This window comes from Mixophyes fleayi, chromosome 5 (genome assembly GCF_038048845.1).
Source record: "Mixophyes fleayi isolate aMixFle1 chromosome 5, aMixFle1.hap1, whole genome shotgun sequence".
Lineage (NCBI taxonomy): Eukaryota > Metazoa > Chordata > Amphibia > Anura > Limnodynastidae > Mixophyes > Mixophyes fleayi.
Genome location: NC_134406.1, coordinates 217,254,641 through 217,278,716, shown reverse-complemented (window position 1 = coordinate 217,278,716; position 24,076 = coordinate 217,254,641). Strand labels below are relative to the sequence as shown.

General features: G+C 39.2%; 1 protein-coding gene across 2 annotated transcripts in view; it reads left to right on the top strand.

The window, feature by feature from the left end:
- Positions 1-24,076, top strand: part of B4GALT6 (beta-1,4-galactosyltransferase 6) — a 157,853-nt gene that overhangs the window by 58,951 nt on the left and 74,826 nt on the right. Inside the window, exons 8-9 of one of the 2 annotated variants that reach the window (XR_012692890.1) lie at positions 854-955; positions 20,723-20,870. Coding sequence is in view for 1 of the 2 variants with exons in the window: in XM_075213464.1 (XP_075069565.1) it covers positions 854-955; positions 2,028-2,175 (250 nt within the window). In the remaining variant the exon portion in view is untranslated. Of the gene's footprint in view, positions 1-853; positions 956-2,027; positions 5,701-20,722; positions 20,871-24,076 lie in introns of those variants that run through there. The other variant, XM_075213464.1, reaches the window with a different exon arrangement.

Genomic DNA, 24,076 nt, shown 5'->3' with positions numbered 1-24,076 from the left:
ACAAAGAGTTCAAGGTGTTGACTTGGCCTCCAAATTCCTCAGATCTCAGTTCGATCAAGCATCTGTGGGTTGTGCTGGAAAAACAAGTGAGTCATGGAGGCCCCACCTCACCACTTGCAGGACTTAAAAAAAAAAAAAAAAAAAAAGGATCTGCTGCTAACGTCTTGGTGCCAGATAGCACAGGGCACCTTCAGAGGTATTGTGGAGTCCATGCCTCGACGAATCAGAGCTGTTTTGTCGGCATGAGGGGGACATACAATATTAAGCAGGTGGTTTTAATGTTTTGACATATTGGTCCAGCCAGATTGCAAAGGTAGAGAGTGCTTAGTCAGCTATATGAACCGACCACACCGTAATGTTGGCCAGGGGGTTTGGGGCCAGAGGGTTGATTTAAGTATTGAAAGAAACGCATACAAGTCTTGTGTGAACTGTGTAGAGAGTGGTAATAAGGTATAATAGGGAGGTTAAGGAATTTAATAAGCTAGCCTAAAGAAGTGGGTTTTCAGAGAACAAGAGAACACCTGAAAATTGCATTACATTACAAATCATGGAACACATACTGCAATTTAAATTATATTGGGAACCATGCTCTAAGAAGAAAGTTCTGAGTTCAAAATCATAACATTTAGGGAAACTTACCACAAAGAGGACAAAAGGAGAGAAAATGATGTTGATACCTTGCTTTCCTGTGTATTTGTCGTAAATTATACACTTTCCATCGTCTGATGTATATAGACTATTTTACTGCTTGCTGGACAAGTTCTACAGAAACAGCTGTATATTGTACACAGTGCAATAAGCTGAGCTGTTATGAATCTGTATTTATTTGTATTATTTCTGTTGATCATTCCAGGGTACATTATGCTGGCTTCAATGTGTCTAGACCAGACGGAGACCTTGGGAAATACAAGTCCATTCCTCATCACCACAGAGGAGAGGTCCAGTTCTTAGGCCGGTAAGAACCAATGTGTAATTAGTTTACTTGTTCTTGTATGTTTAACACACATTCCTTCCTTTGTGTCTTTCATTGCTGATGTAAACTTTAGTAATGAACTACAGTAAAAATGCATACTGTATGTTCTTGCAATAGTATTTATTTAAAATGTGTGTAGATATATTTTAAATCCCATGTATTCACTGTGCTTTCATTTAAGAGTGCATATTCCCAGTCTACAGCTTCAACGTTTACCTGAACAGATTTTATCTTCTACAATTCAGTTTTTAGCTCCCTTGCAAAACATGTAATTGAAATTCAAGTGAACTGTTAGTGTTGTGATCACTATTCCCTAAATGCCCCCATCATCTATACTTTCAATATAATATCTGTTCTATTACATAGTACATAGTACCACATACAGCAGAGTTGCTCCACGAATTGGTTATTCTACCACTTGTGAAAGATAGTTGTCTTTTTAAAGGAAACAAACAATGGCTCTCTGTGCCAGAACCACAAACGTCATTGTCCTTATTTTATCTAGTTTGTTAAAATCACATATGACCACGTTTTTCTTTGCTGCCCTTACAATGTGTAATGATGATGATTGTCATAAGCTATCTGTCAAACTATTGTACTGAAATTCAATCTCCACTTACTACTTTACTTATGGTTTTTTTTTTTTTTTTCTTTCACCTCCATGTGTATCTAACTGTAAATACTCGGTGTAAAGATAACAGTACAACCAGGCCTATGGCAGCAATCTTTCCATTGTAGAAACGCCCAATAATGATCCGATCATTGATTTTGATTGAATTATTGGACATCATACTCCTTTTTGGACGACTCATGATGCAATTTCGAACCAATTGCCTGTTATCATTATAACAATGTGTGCAGCCAGCAGTATTAACAGCACACAACACAATGTGTGTAAATTTTATACATATAATATTTTTGCTAATATAATTCTTTTCAGAAATCAAACACTTTGCACATTGTACAGTATATTTCTTATGATTATTAATAGCAGCCCATTAATTAGATTGTAGTTACTATATAATCTTTTTTTTTTTTGCATTTATTTTGGCAGGTACAAATTGTTGCGGTATTCTAAAGAACGTCAATATCTTGATGGATTAAATAATTTGATATACGCTCCAAATATCATAATAGACAAGTTGTATAAAAACATCACTGTAAATCTAGTGCCAGAGTTGGCTCCAGTAAAAGACTATTAATGGAGGCTCGCTGTCCCAAAACCAATGTGATGCCTACTGGAGCAGGAACACTATCTGAATGAAAGGAATGGACCACCTCCAATGTGATGATACTAGTGACTGATAGCAAATTCCAATTAACTGAATGTGTGACCATGCATTACGTCTGAAGCCAGCAGCTGCTATATCAGTGTTTACAGCAGAAGACTGCTCATAATGCAAGCCTTGTCTCACCAAATACTCTACATTTTCATCTTTCACTCCGCAGTGCAGTGATTTTTAGTTCAAGAACAGAAATTTTTATTCTCATTTTGCACCAATTTACAGCTTCTTAAGTTAATTTTTTTTTTGTTTGCTTTTTGGTCCTGTTTAAAAAGGAAAAAAAAAATGTTTATTTTTTCTATTCGGCAGGTGTACATGTTTATGTATATATTAGTTTGATTTCTGTAAATACGTTTGTTATATTTGTGTGTGTATATAAATATATGTGTAGATACATTTATGTATACACACATGGATTGATGTAAAGTTATTCCCAGCGATTTTTAATGACCCCTGTTTTGCACCTCTGCATGTCTTTATCCTGTGACTGTATTTTTTTTTAATACAACATTGTCTTCATTTGCATGAAAAGGAACATGTACATATTAGAATTTTAAAAATGTTTACGATTTATGTAAAATGAAGGAAATGTTTATAACTAATGGCCAGCTATGACTGTAAACTGTTATAATGGTTTGTGAGCTTAAGGCCTTCTTGAAAAGTCTGTTCGGGGTTAATTTCTGATTTCTCAATTCTTCAGCTGAAAGAAAAGATTCCTGTAATAAATTTGATCAAATAGAGCCTCAGCCACAGTGCTACAGAATGTACAGTTAATCCCCATATCATTTGAAATGGTATGATTTATTCTATGGCATCTTTATTGTACAATGTAAGGTACATATCATTAGATACATACAGGTCGTCAAAAAAATTATCTGTGCCAACTGTGTTAAATGTCAGGGAGCTGATGCCAAGAATACATTTTGTTTTGTGTTTTTTGTTTTTAGGTTGCTAATTTATTTTTTAAGTTTATTTTTTTTTTTTTTATACTGTATAATTTTATTTGCAGCACATTACCACTTGTGAAATTCAGAATGAGCCAAAAATATGTTCTTATATTACATATTATATTGGTGATGTTTTTCTATGAGCACAATATAATTCACATTGCTTCAGAGAATATATTAAGTACCTTATTCTCCATTTTCGGAGGTAAATGAATTTGGTGTTTTTTTGCTATGTCTTTTTAAGTTATAAGAGGAAAACCTGTTACCAACTTTTGATACTTTGTGCTGAAGAATGCAAAACAAATTGCCTGCAGGTTGAGAAGCATTTTAGCACACTTAGGGGAACATGTATCAAGACTGGCTTGCAGGAGAAATGGTCCTGTCATCCACAGCATCCAATCAGATTTAGGCAATAAACATGCATTGCTGCCTGAGTGTTTGTGGTACTTTAAGCTTGAGCTGCATTAAGCAGCTTGCTGGACACAGTTTGTAAAACATGAAATAGATGAAAAGCCCAGGTCCATCACTGTGGTTATTGTGAATGGCATAGGTAATCGGCAGCAGTGGCGTTTGTCTAGCCAAAGAGGGCATCCAGGGTTGGTTTTGAGGAGTTCACTATTAACTAGAAACACCCTGCTCTTAAAGGCTCGCCCAGCCAGTCACAATAAATATTAATATGCAGTCAGGGGTTTCCATCCTCTGTAACTCCTCACTTTAGGGAAGTACATTGAATCCAGGATGAAACAAAAAAAAAACTGATTTTTGGTTAATGTTCATTCCTCCATTTCATGGCAGCATATAGAGAACAATTAGCACTAATTCTTATAATGCTTAATCTGTGTTTAGCAAGCAACGGAATACAGCTCAACTGTACTGTTACCAACAACACTGTGTGTGCACAAGCCTTAAACTGCAAATTTCTTGTGCAGTTTAAGAAATGAAGGCGAACATCTGGTTACTATACGTACATCACACTTTTCTTCATCATGTTTTGTAAATGTGCACTTACTGACGGGAATGTTGGATTATTTAATTAAGTTTACATATAGCACTTAATGGGTACAATACATCATTCTAGCAATCAAAGAAGCTTTTATTTTATAATTCTGCTTTTTCCACTCTACCGTACCTTGTGAATTTAGTCTTTTTTTATCAATCTTAACCGTTTCCATTAATCATAGGACATAGTCCAATATTAATGGCTATGCCAAATTCCACAGGTTAATTTAAAATACTGTACATCTTGAGATATTTTAGAAGTCTGGGTTTATTGAAATTAAACTTAAATTCTTAAATATGTTTGTATCACATGAATTGTCACCTGGAAATACATTAACACATTTAGTGGCACAAGTGTTAATGTATATCAATCCATATGCAGCATTTGTAATGAACCATCAAAAAAGTTATAACAAACTAAATTTAGGGGTAGATTTATCAAACTTTCTAAAACGTAAAAGTGGAGGTATTGGCCATAGTAACCGATTACATTCTAGCTATCATCATTCGTCTATTACGGCGGTGGCCATTAGACGGCCAGCGGACAACCGAGCCTTCTGCGGCCCACCATTCGGCTGCTCCCGATCTTATCAGAACGATGTGGAGCCATCTTCCACATCACATTACGTCCTCTGCACAGCGCAGGGAGGTTATGAGGCATACCCAGGGGAGGAGGGAGTGCACTCCTTCCTCTGAGAGGCCCTTTTTGAAGGCTTTCATGTAGCACTGATCTATCACATTCTAGAAAATGACAGCTAGAATCTAATTGGTTGATATGGGCATCCCCTCAGATTTTCTTTTTTAGAAGGTTTGATATATCTATCCCATACATTTTCATTTTGTATTACTGTATGAACTACTTTTTTTTTTTTTAAATCCAAGTCAACCAAAATATTAAAGAGCCCTTGTCAATTGGTGTTGTGGAGGCAGATGTTTTATGGTTTAACCAATATGCAGTACATGGCAATATGTGAGGTACTGGCTCCTAGTAAAGTGATAAGCCCCGGAATGGCTGCTTCCACTGCGTGTAGATGACAGGAGCTCTTTAACATCATTGCAAACTAAAAATTGTAAAGATAAATCTGTCTCGAAATACACTTAAATGTTAATAAAATTTGAGTGCATTCTTCTGTCAAAGAAAAGATAAAATATAGGCCATGTTTACTGTGCCTTGTTTATGAAATAATTTGGTAGTGTTGACATTTAGGGGTATTGTAAACTTTGTGCTATTTTTAATATAAAGACATAGAGACTAATTTCTTTTGGTACAGTGCATTACTTATTAAATGGGCTAATGGTTATGCGGTCTTGGGAGAGAATGTTGCTCTTCAGTACAATAGCAATAATGTCTATGAACTGAGACGCTTACACTATTTAATTTGTAGTAGACTACATATGAACAAAAGCTGTTTTCTTTGCATTGCATGTCTCAATGAAGGTCATCCTCTTTTGCGGTTATTCCACCTTGATTACATAATAAACTTAAAATAAGATCAAACTTGTCTTGTTTGTTTACATCTTCAAATCATGGCCCTTTGATTACACATGTTGGCAGGGGTTCGCCTTCAATGTAACCATACCATACACTGGACAAGCAACACTGACCTAATTACATATCACTTCCTAGTTTGGCAATAGAAGATGCAGGCGTGATACAATTGTTTGTCGCTCAGGCCGTACATGTTTTTGTTTTTAATTGATCCTTGTGAGCGCAACCCCTTTTTTTTTTTTTTTTTTTTTTTTGTTCTTGCATCTTTTTAAAGGTCAAAGCACACACATCCTCATTGAGCTCATGCTCCATGTATGAATGTCATGTACTTTATAATTGAATTTTGGGTGGTGGGACTCCACAGCGCATGTCTTGTGCATAGTGTACTCACATATGACCCACAACTAGTTTAAATGCTTCCGGGTTTTCCTCCCGAAAATCCAAATGTAGAGTATTTTTTGCTTGACTCTTGTTTATGTTTCATGAAACAGAGCTGCAACAAGTAAGTAACCTGTCTAGATTAGTGCAGTGCAAAGGCTGTTTGGCACTTGTCTAGTGTGCGACATTCTGGAGATACAAGGATTAGTTAATCTGTCCACAGGTCTCACATTAGCACATTAAATTTTATGAGGTTACATTTGGAACTTGTAGTAATCTGTCAAATTCATTGCCTAAATTGTCACAATTTCCCTAGAGACCACCTAGGAAAAGGAACAGTTTGGACCACTGTAGAATCTCTTGGGATTGTCTATTATAGGCATGTACCAGCAGCTTTCCCATCTATTGTCAATTTATATAAATTATTTTCTGTTCAAACAGAGCATAAAAGTGATCTAGGAGTTGTGGTGTTACCGGAGAAGGCGTGTTGTATTGTATTTGCTGCGCCCCCTTTAGTTCTGCCTTAGGGTCTATTGACCATTGTTTAGTGAGGTTTAATCTAGTCGAGAGGAAATCAGAACTGCATCAAAACAAAGCTTTTCGGAAGGTTGACACTGGTCAGTTGGGAAATCCTTCATTGTGAATATCTGTCAGCGTGGGTATTGATAGGTGAATTACAGGAACAGTGGGCTAAACTAAAAATGTATTTTATAAATGCAGTATAACCTTATGCCAGATATGTTATTAAAAGCAAATTAAAGATAGATAATGGGTTAAGATTGTATAAATCAAATAGTAAGAATCTGATTAAAACGTAGGAGGGATAGATAAAGGTTTGGGTAAATGTCAGGGGACAGTGTTGTATAAACTGAGCTGAATGACTGGTAATCAGTGGAGTACCTATGGGATCCGCCCTGTTTTTGTTTAATGAATTCATTAGTGGTCTACAAGGGTATGTATGTATTTTTTGCAGATGATACAATATACTGTATGTAACTGGGATGATAACCCAGTAGGGTAAATGTGCATAGTCAATTAGAGAAAATGACTAAAGTGTGAAACCTTAAATTAATACATCATGTATGAAAAATAATGCATTATGTGGCACAATAATCCGAAAGCACAATACAGATTTAATGGTGGTGTAATGTCAACAACAAGACAGGAAAGAGACTTGGATAAGCAGTGTGAAAAGCCAATAGAATACTTTTCTGCCCTTGCATTGTGTTTATTGATCCATGGTTTGGAAGTGGTCTTTTTAGATAGATTTTTTTTTTATTGTTAGCGGGAGATTGTGTACAGTTGTGGAGGCCCTATCTCCAAAAATACATTAATAAATATGAAGAATAAATGAGAGAATGACAACTAGGAAGTTGCCTGGACTGCATCACAAAACTTATCAGGAAAGATTTCAAAAGCTGAACGTGTACATCTTAGAGTTGAGAAGGAAGAAATGTGATTACTTCCTACATTGAAACCATGCAGGTTTCTGCAGATTATATATAAAAACAGGTTCTGGGCGCTAATATGTGGATAATGTAACGCAAAGTATAAATGCATAAAACAATTTATTGTAGAGTAATAGATGTATAGCACATTCCGGCCGGAAATGATTAAACATGCATAAGACAAGCAATGCACCAGGAGGGATGCTCGCTCTTCGGACATACTTCTATTGCCGAACTCCGACATGTAAGGTACTTTAGATTAAGTCTTTTTAATCATCTGGGACTTTAGTTACATTATTTTCACCATTGGACGGCATTATCTGATAGCTATTTGGCATATATGTATATTGCTTGTCTTATGCACTTATGTATGTTTAATCATTTCCGGCCGGAATGTGCTATACATCTATTACTCTACAATAAATTGTTTTATGCATTTACACTTTGCATTACATTATCCACATATTAGCGCCCAGAACCTGTTTTTATATATATTCAGTTCTCTGTTGGGAGGTTAGGGATTTCCTCCAACACCCAGGTTCACGTTTGGCTGCTTCACAAATTTAGAGGAAGCGCAACCCATTCCCCTGTTTATCTTTAAGGTTTCTGCAGATGACTATTGTTTCGTGTGAATTCTGCCTGTCCTTTTATTATATAGATTAACAGTGTCCTTGTGAGATGTAACATTCTCTGGTGAGGTCACTAGACCTGCTACAGCACACCTTTATCATGTATGCTCTTTATGTGGAGTGTTTAGCAGGAACATATTTTGTGACCTTCTGAGGTGCCTCTGAAATATTCTCTGGTCATGAATGAAGCTAGGGTCTCCAAAACTGACACCTTGTTTGCATGTCACATTCCATTGATGTTGTAATTTGGGAAATATACTTACTGTACCACTAACATGTCTCGAGTTTACAGAGGACAAGAATGTGAATTCTTGTTCTTCCATTTTTTTATTCTCATTTTGTTACATTGTGGTTGGAGTTGACATGTTTTACCTGAATTTTATTACCCTTTGTATATATATGCCCTTCATGTGGTAGCGTTATGGGGACGAATGCTTCATGCCCACTATGTTAAGGTGTGTAGCACCCACATCCCTATCATATTATTTCAAGGTGACCCTTAAAGTTGGATATACTTGTGCTTTCATTCTAGAGTGTTACGCAGATCTCTATTATTCTCTGCGGAAGCATAGTATGTTTTACTGTCTTTGTGGCTTGTGCATTTTGCTGACATTTTACTCTGGAGTTTATGTACTTATGCAACAGTTTGTTTTTTTCTAGAGTGATACACATTAGTGGGTACTTATTCCTGGTATCATCTGTAATTTGGGAGTATTAGAGAATCTGGAAGTAGATGAGATCAGCCTCTCTCTTTCTACAGTTATCTCCTGTCGGTGGTTAGTTGCATCCATGTGAATTCCTTTTCTGTATTCCTTGGATTTCTCATTTGTCTTCCCTATACTTAATCATAAGTGTGTTCTATGGCAGTCTTCTGAAAATGCTTTTTCCTGGCTGTAATATTTCTCTCATCATTGTCATGTAGTCCATCTCAGTGTCCCAATAACCTGTGACCCCAAGTCCCTCTTTTCGGTACCTCATGTGGTTAGTGGAACATGCCAGGGTGCTATGTTGGTTGTCTTTCCATTCTCTTATACAAAGTTCTGTAGTATGTGATTTATGTAGTTTGCTATAACAGACTTTTATGGAATTGCTTTTCACACTTTTCTTTCTGGTGCATGCACCTGAATTCCTACCTTTTCCCTGGGATGAGTCACAGCCTGTTTTACATGAGGAAAGGTTATGAACCATGAGCATTGAGAATCTCCTGGAATAAGAACAGAATCTGCCCGAATATCCTACTCTCCACCGTACTTGTGAGGGCATTTTGCCAAGAATAAAACCCACACAGATTAATGATACTCACTGTCTTCTCCTGTCTCTCATTTACGCTTCGTGTATCTGCGTTAATTAGAACAGAGTGATAAGAACACAGTCCCTCTCATAGCTCAACCTTCAAGCTGACGTGTACCACCCTCACCTGTATTAGCTATAATATAACAGGCAGTCCCTGGTCCTATCAACAGTCTATGTGACCAGGTGCCGTAACACTTACAACTCACTTGTACTAGGTATTGTGTAATTCCCTGCTTACCACATGCAGTTTTAAGACCGTAAATAGAGGATATGTAGATGAGAAAGGGTATAACAGGGACCTACCTTTGATGGGGGCCTTACTCCTGGAGCCTGTAGGGGAATTTCCGGGAGGAATATATGGCACAGATGTGGAACTACCACCCTGAGTTACTGGAACTGAAATCTGTGCACCCTCATATTGGAATCCACAGCCTAAACTGCAGGAACTCAATGAAAATGTTGTGCTGCACAGCAAACTAGCTGGTCCTGTCGCCTACTCACCGGATACAGTGAACACTTTGGAGCGCTAAGGTTGAGGGTTGACTATGGCAAAAGAGGCTATTACATGGGTCTGATTAACCCTATCTACCTCAGTAAAGTGACTACTACACAATTAAACACCTAGACTTCAGGGAAGCAGATCGGTCCTGGTCTTTGCTCAGTGGAATTCTCCTCAATCGCCCCTATCCAATACCTGAATTGACAGTGGCTCTCTGGTACCTCTCTTGGGAAACTGGGGGTTCTCTGGAGGCACTAAGAGTCCTACTGTGACTCGGGCCTTGTGCCCGGAATGTGGCAGGGCCTTGTGCCCACAGAGTGGGGAATGCAATAGACGTATGGGTGGGGGCCCAGTTCAGTGGGCACATTTCTATAACTACTACTACTTTAAGTCTCTTATTTCCACCAAGTTGCCCCATCCCCTCTAACTTTCTCCACTCCCTTTCTCCAATATCTGCCTATGTGTATTTAACTTGTGCCTATCCAGTGGCTTCTTCTCCTCATCCTTCAGACATGCTCATCTTGCACCTTTTTAACGGTCAAAGCACACACATCATTGAGCTTATGCTTCATATCTGGACAGGGGAGAAAACAGCATGCATAAAACAGGAGCAAGGTAGACAAAATAAATACAGACATAAAAACAATGAGTAGGGAGTGTCCTGCTCATTAGAAAGATTACAATCTAACGGGAAAAGGGCACAGCTGACACAAGAAGAACGAATTTCCTTCTACTCTTTTATTCTATTCTTGGATGGCCTGCGTTGCACCTTTGCTCATTTCTGTTATTTGCTTCTTGGTGTTCTGCACCTTTGTACTATGCTCTATTCCCCCACTATATGGTGTTGCAGAATTTTGTGGTACCATGTAAATAAGGGATTATGGTGATAATGGGTGTCCTAAACATAGAGAACTTACAGTTATAAGGGTTAACCCATCACATAATTGTGGGGAATAAGGCCTAAATCATAACTGCAGTGTTTATTTGATATATGAACAATCCATTGATAAATTGAGCTACTATGGTGTAAAATGCGAAGTCAGAAGGACAGTTGTATGTTTATTTGGTGGCTCTGCACATCCCGGTGTTAAAAGAGAGCAGTGTCACATGTGTCAGCTTCAAAGACCTTATGGGGGAGCTATATCCTGGCATAGGATGGAGTTTTGACACATGAATAGACTTTTAGGACTCGCTCAGCATTGTGTCTGGCACAAGGAGAACATGTGATGACTGGCTATATTTTATATAGATAAAATATAATTTGTTTTTCAAATATGCCACTTAAAAACAATAAAAGTAGTGATCAAACACATATTCCGCAATAGCATGATGAAGGGCAGCTCATATGTCAAATTGAGAATTCTGTCACACAGAGAATTTGAGAAAATGAGTATAAGCTCGACTGATACCCTGTACCTAGGCCTGTTTGATATCAATAGATGAGTAAATTCATAAGGGCTCTATTAATAATATTGGTTCTATGTGACACTCCACAAAAAAGGTAGGTCACATAGTAGAATTGGGTAGTGAATCGGGCAACATGCAAATGGAGATTGTAAAAAGTGTCACAGACCACAACTACCCTGGAGGTGGGGTAAGGTGTAAAGGTATCTTTAAAAAGCTGAGACCAGTTACAAGAAATTGTTAATCTTGGGAAATCAATCATTATTGATAAGCTGTTCATCTTCATGCCAATTTCCCTTGGCCAGATTTTACCACTTATCTGTAAGTTATGCTCTGAATTTAATCCCTTTATTTTAAACTGATTTGTGTGTTATGTATGTCATGTCATCTTAGTTGTTTTAATAACCAGTAAGCATTGTACATTTTGCATATTAAATCTAAAAATGTAACAGTTCATGTCCTTATTGCTCTAAATGAATTCATTACCTGTGTAGAAGAGACAAATTGCTTGACCATGGTAAACCTTTCATTGCTGAGGTGTGAATTGCATGTTCATCTGTGTCATAGAGCCTTGAGGGGTCAAGGGTTAACCCTTTGATCGCTGGTGTGTGCCTTGCTAACTGTGTGTAACAAGGAGTGCTCATTGTCTGCCAGTGTGGGACAGAATATTGGGGTCCTATTGCCCTTATTGGTGGTGTGAGCACGGTTTGGGGTGATTCAGCAAATCTGTAGTCTGTGCGATAGGTGAGAAAAAGATTGAGTGCTGGGATCATGTGTAACCCCATACTGTAAACAGTTCCAAGTCACGAGTGTGCAAAGTACGGTTTGTGACTAGTAAAGGTAGTTAGGATAAGTTTTCTTGACAAAATAGAGGTGATATATTGTTGTCTGACTGTGTGAATATATGCCAAAAGAAAAAAAGAAGTTCCTTTATAGTATATAGATAGCTTCAGGTTCAGAGAATCATATTATATGACTAAATGAATGGCATTATATATTTATTCCCCTTATCTCAATATTAGCTTGTATATAGTCTCTTCTCAGCCTTTTGAATGCATATACAGAGATATAGTATAGTTCCCCAAGGTTGTCAATTGTAGCAATGTATAACGCCATAAATCATGGCAGGCTGTGGGAATGTGGTTTACTATCTGCCTAACTAGGGCTCCAAACTGGCTGTGGATTAAATTGAGAAAAAGTATGCGAGCAGCTTCAATGTTTGAATAGGATCGGGTGCAGACAGAAAGAACGCCAACATATGATTCGCTAAGTCTGCTTAATCAGTGGTAAATCTATTAAGTGTAAGGGAGCACCCCCTGATATAAAATATTAGGACTGAGATATACGTATAATAAAATCTAAGCTATAATTAAGAGATTTTCAACTCTCAGCAATTGGTGCGACAGTCTCTCTTTTCTCTTTAAACTGTGTGAATATATGATAAGATATTAAATCAGGGAGTAACCAGAGGTGGCTATTCCTGACAATTGTTGGCAGCTTATGGGATTTTTCTAATTTTTAGAGCATTAAGTGCAGGGTTTAAGTAATTTATTATTCCCTGCACTTAAGAACTGGTAGTATCCTTGCGAGGAATACAACAGTGTTCATAAGGACAAAATTCAATAAATATTATTTTTTAAGACATACATGCAAATCGGTTCCCTTCCCTTCTCTCTTTTTTTTTTCTTTCCTATCTTCTATTTTGCAGCGTAACTGAGGAGATGGCTGCAGCATATAAATTCATGACAAAGGAGGCACTGTGAGGAGGGAGGAATTCCCAATAGTGGCAAAAGCAAGGAGCAATTGATTGAAGCCCTCTTACAGAGAGATCAGCGCCAAGTTGGAGATGTGTCCCAGGAAGGGCACAGCCAGGATTCAGAAGAGGACCTGACTGTGAAAATTGCTCAAAACCGGGGACTGTTCATTTCTGATAATTCTAATAGTTCATGTGTAGACACTGCTATTGATGTTTATTCGCAAACTGCCCTAAAGTTTTTGGGCCCAGTGGACATTATCACCAAAATGCAGCTTATACAGTAGTACCAGCAGAAGGAAGCTGCCAACCGCCAGGAGAGACGCGCTGCTATGGAGGTAGTGGAGCGCTAGGCAGAATGATAAGCTGCCAAGCGGGAAGCAAAGAGGAGATACCAGCTGGAGCTTGCCAAGGTCCAATGCCAGCCAGAAGCCAGGGAGGCTGGTATCAGCAGACTCTGTCCAGAGAATTCCCCTCTTCTGGAAAAAGACGGGGACTTGGATGCTTTTTTACAAGGATTTGAAAAGACTTGCCGACAGTATGGACTGCCCAAAGATCAGTGGGTACAGTATTTAACCCCTGATTTGCGAGGGAAAGCATTAGAGGCCTTTGCAGATCTTCCACCTGAGATGGACGGAGATTATGAGGCAATCAAAGTGCCCTGTTGTAGCGTTTTAATATCACCCCGGAGGCGCACAGAGGATCCATGATTTAAAATGCAGTGCCTCTGACACTTATACAGGACTTGTGGCCCAACTGTCTGCTTCCTTCATACAGTGGATTGGGGGGTTAAAGTTCACCACCTTTGATGCTCTGAAAGATTTAATGATCCAGGAGCAGTTTCTCACTTTGTGCCCACCTGATGTGAAAGAATGTGTAGTGGATCGGAGAACCTAAATCGTCTGTGTAAGCAGCTAGCCTGGCTGAGAAGTATACCATCAATTAGACACCTGCAGCTAAAAGAGGGACTTTTGCGCCATGGAAAGGAGAACGGACAGGAGGATCAACGCCACCCCCTCAACACCATTACCCACTGTTTCTTCATCTTTTAGGAGGCTTGGGGCAAAACCTCTTTCGGGAGACGACCGCTGATGTTTTGTGTGCAACCAGGTAGGGGCACATCAGTACCACCTTTCCAGAAAAGAAGAACCCTTCACCCTCCTCTGGGGGAGGTATCTCCCCTGCAATCTTCTCCAGCTGTCCTGTGTGTTGCTGGACCACAATGGGGCAGGACCGACAATCTACAAACAGTCACTGTGGGTGACAGGGTAACTTCAAAAACTAATTCCTTATAATTATAGCCACGGAGCCAGAAATGAGATGCAAATATTAAACTGTTTATTACAGCGAAAACCTAGCCCAGGTGAAGCAAAATAAAGAGTGACCAGTCAAATCAATGGACTTCCAGGTATAGCAAAACAGCAGGTAAATGTTAATAAAAATAGGAATAGCCACAGAAACGGCAAATAATAAAGCAGGTAATCCAGGGACAAACAAACATTAGCAGGCTCAGGAACATCAATGATCAGCACATGAGCCTGAGAGAAGCTGGTATAAGAAATGAGAGACACAGGTGTGCAATAACAAGGATCAGAAATGAACTCCTACCAGTGAGTAGAAAATGTCCATAGTAAAAGAGCAGCACCTCTGGCGGCATGGAGGTACTGCATCCAGGAATAAGACAAATGCAGAGATCAACACAGAGTCCTAACAACTGTGCCTATGGCCAAGGTTTACCTTGATTGGGCTGCTGGAAGAGGTCTAAGAGATGTAGGGGTATCATATAATATGCTTGCAAATGTGTTGCTTGGGACGGATTTAGGAAGGATGCTGTCTCAGTATGTCCCTAATGATGATGTTAATGCCACCCATGTTACTGTGTTAGACTCTGCTGAGAGTAACAACGTTTTTTACCAGGTGGTGACAGGTAAAGGGAATATCATATTGTACCTGATGTGTGCAATGATGTTAATGCCACACCTGTTACTGTGTTAGAATCAGCTGAGAGTACCAACGTTTTTCCCCAGGTACCAGGAGGTGACAGGGAATGGATATCTTCTATTGTACCTGAAGTGAGTAATGATGGTAATACCAAAAATAGTATTGCATTAGAATCTAAACCTGTTTTTATGCTAACATCTTGTCATGAGGTAGGGACAGATGACGCTGTTACTGCTATATTGTCTGACTGTGTGAATATATGATAAGATATTAAATCGGGGAGTAAGCCAGAGGTGGCTATTCCTGACAATGGGCATCATGGTGGCACAGTGGTTAGCATTGCTGCCTTAAAGCAATGGGGTCATGGGTTTGAACCCGAGCAGGGCACTATCTCTGTGCAGTTTGTCTGTTTTCCCTGTGTTTGCTTGGGTTTCCTCTGGGTGCTCCCCTTCCTGCCACAGTCCTAAAACATATTGGCAGGTTAATTGATTGCTAACAAAAAATGGACCCTAGAGTGTGTGTGTGTATTTGTGCGGTAGGGAATTTAAACTGTATGATGAAGATACATTTCACTGCTTTTCAGGCTCCTACATGGAGCTCTGTTTCAATGTAAGGTGTTTTTCATATTTCATTGCTCAGGTTTATTTCTCCCAACCCAATTTAAAGCTTTGGTATGTCCCCAATAGTAATATCTTCGCCAATCTTGAGTGAAAGAGAAAAGCAGGTTTTTTTTTTTCACTTACTGATAAATTTGTTGACATCAATGGGGCGCACAGACCAGCATTACTCCCAGGACTGTCCTTCCTGGGTCACGGTTTGTCCCACTGTGGTTAACACTATAGAGCTTTCTGCATGTAATTTTACACTTTTCTGTGTTTCTTCTCTTCTCTCTGAGCATAGAGGGCACTGGAAAATATCAACCCAGAGAAGCCTCAAATAGATTAAAAGAGTTTAATAACATCAATGCATAAAAAAAGGAATGTATTGAACTCACAGTTCAGATGATGGAGATACATTTGCAGCACTAGATTGTTGCCCACCATCAAAGACAATCGAAATTGTCATATAACTAACTCCTCTCTCAGAGCACCTTGTGCCTCAGTGCTACATGTTTCAGGTGTGTCCTTCAAATGAAACACGAGTAAAAAGTGTATGTGGTGAGGCAGCTTGTATATAGCAATCATTGAAGCTATTTGTAATTAAGGCAAGTATTCATAGTTCAAAACATGCACAAATAAAACACATGATATAGCATGTTCATAAATTAATGTAAAACAGAATATGTACAGAAACATATATATATGACAGATAAACATTTATGCCTCCAAAAAGGCAATAAAATCACAAACTTTGTGAAATCCATTATCTAGCTAGAATTATGGTTTGTAGAGTGAAAATCCACTAAGTTTCACATTTTCTTAACAAACTAGATCTGTCACCTGCTCTGCTAGAAATGTTGTTAGAAGTTCAATTTTGTGAATCACTATTGTAAATTTGTGTCTATAAATGTTATGAGACTTCGATTTTATGTGGTGCTGTTGTTCATACAAACTTTGTTTAACCATACATATTGTCCAATATCTTAACGTCCTCAAGGACAACTTTCTAAATACATTACAAAGGTGGAAGTGCATGTGATATTGTCCTGAATCTTAAAGCATTGTTTAGTATTATATGAACAAAATTCTATTAGTCCCTGGGCAAAATTTACATATATTGCCTAATTTTCATAAGATACTTTTTATAACATTATAATTATATATTTCACACTTTATTGAAGGAGATAAGAGTAAATCATTCTTAATATTAGAGGGTCTACTGTAAATGAAGGTTCCAAAATTTGTTCCTCAAGAAGAATTGTAGAGTCCTTTTAAGTGTTCTCAATTGTTTGTTATCCCTATTAAACTTAGAGATAAAACTATACTTAAATATATTAGAATGTTTGGTCTTTTTACATTTAATTAATAAAAATGATCTATCAATTGGATCAACATTTTCTTTAATGAAAAAAAAAAAAAAAAAAAGAACTTCACTGTTATACAATTTTATCAGGAAACCTGACAATCAAAATTTTAGACATTTGTTTATTATAATCATGCTCAGTAGAGCAATGACATTGTAATCACTATAATTGGCCTCCAGGAACGCTACATAGCCATGATTTTTATGCCTGTAAATAGTGTGAAAATATGCATTCATATCTACAGTACAGTTATGAAATTGTTTTAATATTTAACTTATTTTCCAGCTTATTAATAAAACAAATCCAGATACAAAAAAGAGTTAATATAAGCAGTATAAGTGAATATAAGATTGAAAGGATTATTATTTGTATCTAAAATATTAAAGTTCAATATTGGTTCCTTTTTAAATAATACACAGATACCTCATAGGCTGTATAGCTTTAAATTGTAATGCAAAGGGTTATTTAACAAAATGTACTTGGATTTCCAAGGTTATGTTGTATGATGTTGCGGTAATCAATAGCAGACAGGAAACGTACAGGCTTTGAGGTAATGCAGGGCAGAATATTTAGCCACAACACCAGGGCCGGACTGGGACTAAAAATCGGCCCTGGCATTTAAAGTACACAGGCCCACCTTAGTTCCAGCAGGAAAGAAACTGTGCGCTTTTAAGGGCGTGACCACATTGTGTTGTGGGTGTAGCCGGCATGGGGCATTGATACATACATTATAATAAATTACATTTATCACGCCCATCCAGCCACATCACGCCATCCCCAGACACATTATGACACCCCCAGCCCACTATACTTATCTTTGCTTCTGGTGCTTCTGACATCCATCAGAACGGGAACTTCCTGTAGAGTGAGCAGGGAAGCTCTTGGTCTCACGAGATTACCAAGCTCTTCGGCTTGCTCTGCAGGCTATGTCCTATCCAGGGACTGGGAGCAGCTATCCGCTCCCTCCTGCTAACCAGAGCTGGATTAGCGCTGGTGGGGCAAGGCTATTTAGGACAGAGGGCCCCTATTACTTAACATGGTTATCATTTTAGAAAAATACACAGGCAGTACTGTTAGTTGCATGTAGCTTTGCCTTCACAAGCAGTACAGTGTGAAGTGGGACATACCTTCCAACTGTCCTTGTAGTCAGACCAAATCTCACTAAACGAGACAGTCGCCAAAATTCGGTACAATTGGCAGACAGTCCTGCTCTCTCCTACCTGTTCTTGTGACTTTCACCACCTGTGGCTGCTGGTGTCTTTAGTTGCTGCTTGTTTGGATCCTGGAATGTTGGAGGCCAAATTTGAAAAAAAATTGGTACAGGTAATTTAGAAAACTCCAACCAGCCCTGGTGTTTAATCAATACAATCGATGTTTTATAATTAGGCCTCCCTCCAGCCTCAACATTAAAATACTAGTATTCACATTTAATTTCCCTCCCTCCAAACAACCCCAGCAATAAATTAAATAGCATTTGCGTTTAAAAAAATAATATTAAGCCACCATACAGTTGTACCCCCAAATAATATTATGCCACAATAGTGCTCCAGTTCATATTATGCCACACAAATGCCCCCAAATCATATTATGCCATACAGTAGAGCCCCCAAATCATATTATGCTATACAGTAGTGCCCAAAAACCATATTATGCCACAATAGTGCCCCCAAATCATATTATGCCCCAGAGTGACCATATTAGCAGCACTAAATTATATTTGTATAGTCTGCGAGTTTATATATTCATTAGGAATAATTATGGACTATACAGCATTCTTTCTCTGCCACCTCCTGTGTGGCATCCTTTCTCATCTCCACCCCATGTGTGACATCCTTTCTCTCCCCCCCCCCCCCCCCGTGTGGCATCCTGTCCTTTCTCTCCACCCCCTGTGTGACATCCTTTCTCTTCTCCTCACCCCCCTGTGCAGCATCCTTTCTCTTCTCCCCTCCCCCGTTTTCTGTGTGGCACCCTTTCTCCCCCTTACCCCCCCCTCCGTTTTCTGTGTGGCATCCTTTCTCTCCCCCTCCCCCTCATTTTCTGTATGGGGCATCCTCCTCCCCCACCACCCCGTTTTCTAGGTGGCATCTCTTCTCTTCCCCCCCCCCCCCCTATTTTAGTGTACTTACTTTCTCATCTTCTTTTCTCTTCTTGTTTCTGTCTTCTGTCTTCTCCTGTTGGCTCATCAGACAGCGTGCAGGACCTGGCCAGTTTTAAAATGCAGAGCTGCTCGCAGCTTGTTCCTGGGAAGGAGCCAGCCACCAGGAAGGCTGTCAGTGTTGGTGCACGCACCGTGCACTGACTGCCCAGGACCGGCCCATCTGACCATCGGCCCTTCTGGCATTTGCCAGAAGTGCCAGATGGCCAGTCCGGCCCTGTGACCCAGCCCTGTGCATTGTGACAACACAATGCAGAAGTATAACAGTCTTTGTTGCAATTCAGATCTGTAAACAGTGTCTCTGAGGAAAATGCTGGTGCAGATGTATACAAACTTTAAGGCAAATGCAAGAATATAAACAGTGGCTGGCGAAATACTGGTGCAGATTAACACAGTCTTTGAGGCAATGCTAGAGTATAAACAATTTTTAACAGATTAACACAGATTCCAGTGAGTATTGTGAAGCCACACAACATAGCAATAGATAGCTAACCCATATTTGCCAATTTTTTCTAGTTGGCGTCCGGGAGTTGCTGGGGGGAGATGGGCATGCAAACGCGTCATTTTACAGTGGGGAGCAGGGCCAAATGCAGCGATTCCCGGAGAATTGTGTCATTTTGGGCCTAATTCTGCCCACTTCACTAGGAAGTGGGCAGATGCGGGAGACTGCCATACACTCCCGGGAGTCTCCGGGACATTCCGGGAGAGTTGGAAATAATGAGCTAACCCAGTCTGTGCCTGGGAATACGGAGTTGAGCTATATGAATATCATGCAGATGCAAACCAGATAACATGAGCCAGAAGACAATTGTAAGCAGAGGCAGGAACCAGCAGATTTGAAGATGCAAATTCAGGTATCAGGAGACAAATGAATGCACAGCCAGGAATACACTGATGCACGCTCAGGAGCATATAGAACCCAGATACAGGAACCAGGAAACAAGCGCGTAAAACGCTATCACTGGTAATAAGTGCAGGACAGGTGAGGTTTATAAAGTGGAATCTTCCAGTTAGCACTCAGAGAAAGATTCACATGAAGTGCATAGCAGATCTGAGTAACCAACAGAATGTAAGACAGATGTAAACATAACACTTTCTCATCTCATGGGGCAATGGATTAATGCATAAAACACCTTCATCCATTTTAACATCCTTTATGAAATAATGTGTAACACTAATACTGTCTATTTACCCAGACAGAGGTACAATTCCTTATACAGATAATAATAAATACATAAAAATCTTCATGATAACAACATATCAAAATTAAAATAAATGCAAATAATACCATGTACTCAAGAAATTGACCCAATTAATTAGGTACCACAATAAAATGCATTCAACAAACTGAGCACATTGTACAGGACCCATATCATTGAATCATACCATAGATTGTAATCTTATGAGCAGGGCCCTCTTACCTCTCTGTATGTGTTACCCAGTATTGTTTTATTACTGTTTGTTCCCAATTGTAAAGCGCTATAGAATCTGCTGGTACTATAGAAATAAATTATGATGATTGTAATTTCCTAACAGCTTGTAAACTGAAAGCCTTTTTTTACTTACAGGTTTAAATTCACTATGGATAAAATTACTTTGAATGCTGTAGAATTTTCTGAATGATGCAAGTTGTTCTTAATTAATAATGCACCACTCTCAATAATGTTCCAATGATTCCAAATTACATTTCCAACGGCTAAAGACAAATGCTCAAAGGTAAGTGTGATGCAGTTACTGCTTGGCCTATCATTTGGACAGAATAGAATATTTTTCCTGTCTTTCCTCAGTGCGTTACAGAGGTCTTCCACAGTTAGGACAAGATCATAACCCTTATTTTTCAATGCATATCCAATTCATCTGAAATAATTTGCTATCCCTTTAATCATTCCTTTTAAGGAATAAATAATTGTAATATTACAGAACTATAATAATGAACAATAAAAATACACTTCATCATATTAGCATAGTACAAAACCCTTTCCTCTCTCTATTACAAGTCCCTGTTGAGGTGAAAAGTAATCTCTATATTTACAATATTATTGTTAAAACCATGTCTAGTGAATACATTCATCAAAACTCGGCCCAGGACAGACTGTATCACAGTAGAGATATGTGACGCTGAATTAAATTTTGTTGCCGGACCGGATTTTAGTTGAGGGTAGTGGGAGTGTCAGTTCATTTTGTTCTGCGGTGTGGTGGTTGGGTACTGTAATGAAGCTGTGTAATAAAACTGAAATGCAGAAAGTAGATGTTTGATAAAACATCTTTATTGCAGGGTAAACACTGAACCAGATATGCACTGTAAACAGTCACAGGTACAAATAGAGATAAATGAGTTCAGAGAATAGAACTCAGTGGCTGGAGGCCAAGTTGGACAAAGTGGCAGAAGTAATGCTGGTATTGGGGTTAAACAATGACAGGGCTGAAGATTCCCTGGTACAGGGGAGATAGTAGTTAATGACTGCATGCAGGAGTACAAGGACTGAAAATAGACTGGTATAGAATGTTGCATAGAGGAACACAATCAGGGGCACACAGAGGATTTTTCGGGGGGATTTCCTCCGTCCCCGAAAAAAACAACAACCTGACAATGCCACTGACAATGGCAATAAACTGAGCAGAAGACAGGGCAAGTCACTGATGTAAGCAACCAGGCTGAGCAATAGAAGGGCTGGAAACTCACTGTACTCGCAAGTAAAACAGCTGGCACACAAAAATGTAGTCAGGGTTAATGGAAGTTGATAACATCAGGGGTTTCACCAAAGTTAAGGTATCCAGAATGACAGTCAGAGGGTGCAGCAGCAGGGGTCAGAGACTGCAGTGTGGTAAAAAAAACAATGAACTAGGAAAGTTTCAATGTAAAATGCCCCTATTCTAAGGGTAGTAATCAGGCCTCATGAGGATTAGCTGGAGAGTAGTGAAATCCAGGAATACCTACTGTGCTTACTCATGGTCTCTGTTAGCTGTTTCTTCCTATACCAGGTGCACACCTAGAGGGGGGTTTCCGGTTGCCCAGGAACCCCCCCTCCACTCAGATCATGTTATCTCCCATTCTAACGTGTGTATGCACGGCTCCCCTGTCCTAAGAAAACAGATTTCTACATTTATAATCATAATTATTTAATTGTGTTTTAATTTCGTGTGTACATACTCTATTCATCTTTCCTGTATATGTTGTCTCTTTGTTGAGCACCAACTGTATTTTTTCTTTTGTCTATTTGTTATGTGGTTATCCCCATTATTGTGTCGCTCGCAGGGGTGATCTGTCCACCCCACAGTGTGTTGCGCCAACCATATTTGTATAACTTAAAAGTATTTGCCCACCACTTTTTGAGTCAGAATGACAAGGTCTTGCATCGTCATAACTGACCTTACAAGAAGATGCCTCACTGACAGTTGCAGAACTAACACTCATGCAGAAAGGCGAAGGCCTGATTCTTTGCTTGCCACTGCGTGTGTAGAATGGCATGTTGGCAATTTTATTTTTTTCTACAGTTAACTTTGCCTTGATTACTGGAGTTTATTTTCTTTACCAAGGTAAAAGCTTTTGTTTACGTTTTTGTTTCTCCGACTTAAAAACACTATGGACTTTAACATAGGCTTTAGCTGATGACGTAGATGGATTACTATCATAATGACTGGTGCCAGCAGCTGCTTTGTGCTCCTGGTCTTCTGTGGACTGATGTGAATCCATATCGATTGCAAAGAGCAATTTGACTGGAGACTTTTCTGAATTCTGCTACCCCTATTGTTTCTGTTTCAGCAATAACAATGAGCACTGACACTGTAGACTGGCAAGAACACTGCCACCTCTCCTGTTTCTGTGTGACCTATGGCACAGTACAATGTCACTGGAGACTGCCAAGAACACTGCCACCCCTCTTCTTTCTGTTTCATCAATGACGCTGCCCAACTGCACTAGAGACTGCCAAGAACCCTTCTACCGCTTCTGTGTCTGTCTGTGAAATGGCGCCGGATCTCTGTGGAAACCCAGCCCGAGCATCTCTAATGAAAAGGCTCATTGTAGAAGAGACCATGGGGAAAATTTACTATGGGACAGATTTTTTTTGTATTTTAATTTTTCACATTCAAACCACTAGTTGTACTAACCGGCAGTTTGGAAGATGAAAATGGCGTGGGTCCTAAACTAATGACCTTACCCCTGCACCTATGGAGTCCCAGCTTAATGCTGAGTAGCACTGGAACAGAGGATACCAGGGTGTGAAAATGTAGTGCAATCACTTGTGGCACTACATGTGTCAGCATACACTGACGGCCCATGACATTAATGGCATGCTGGAGCTTATAGAACTACAGGTGCCAATATAGACATGGGCTTACTGCACACTAGCACTAGTGTCCCACTTATTAAGTAAATTAACTCTATTGCTACCTTAATAAATAAACGCACCCTAGTGCCTTCATTAATAGAAAAATTAGCTTTATTGCCTCCTTTATTAAATAAATGAATCATTTATTTTTGAACAGGGGCAATCAAGTTAATGTATTTACTAATGGCGGCACTAGAAATCATTTATTTATTAATGGCGGCACTAGAAATCATTTATATAGTGGGGTACTAGTTTGACATCTATTAGAAGGCCAACACTTGTAGTGCACACATGTGACACTCCAAATCCTAGTATGCACTTACATCTAGGTGTATGCTGACACTTGTAGCAGTACAAGCACCAGCATGCAATAAAAGAAATGGGCTATGAGTGAACGCTGGTATCTACAAATGATTGCAATACATTTTCAACTTTTTACCCTGGTACCCACCAATCAGGGGTACTCAGCATTAGGTCTGGATCCACCCTTCCCCACTAGATGACTGGGCCCAATGCTGAGTAGGCTGGGCTGCTAGAGCAGGGTAGGTGAGATTTTTTTCATTGCACTTTAATGTATCTCCATTCTGTCAG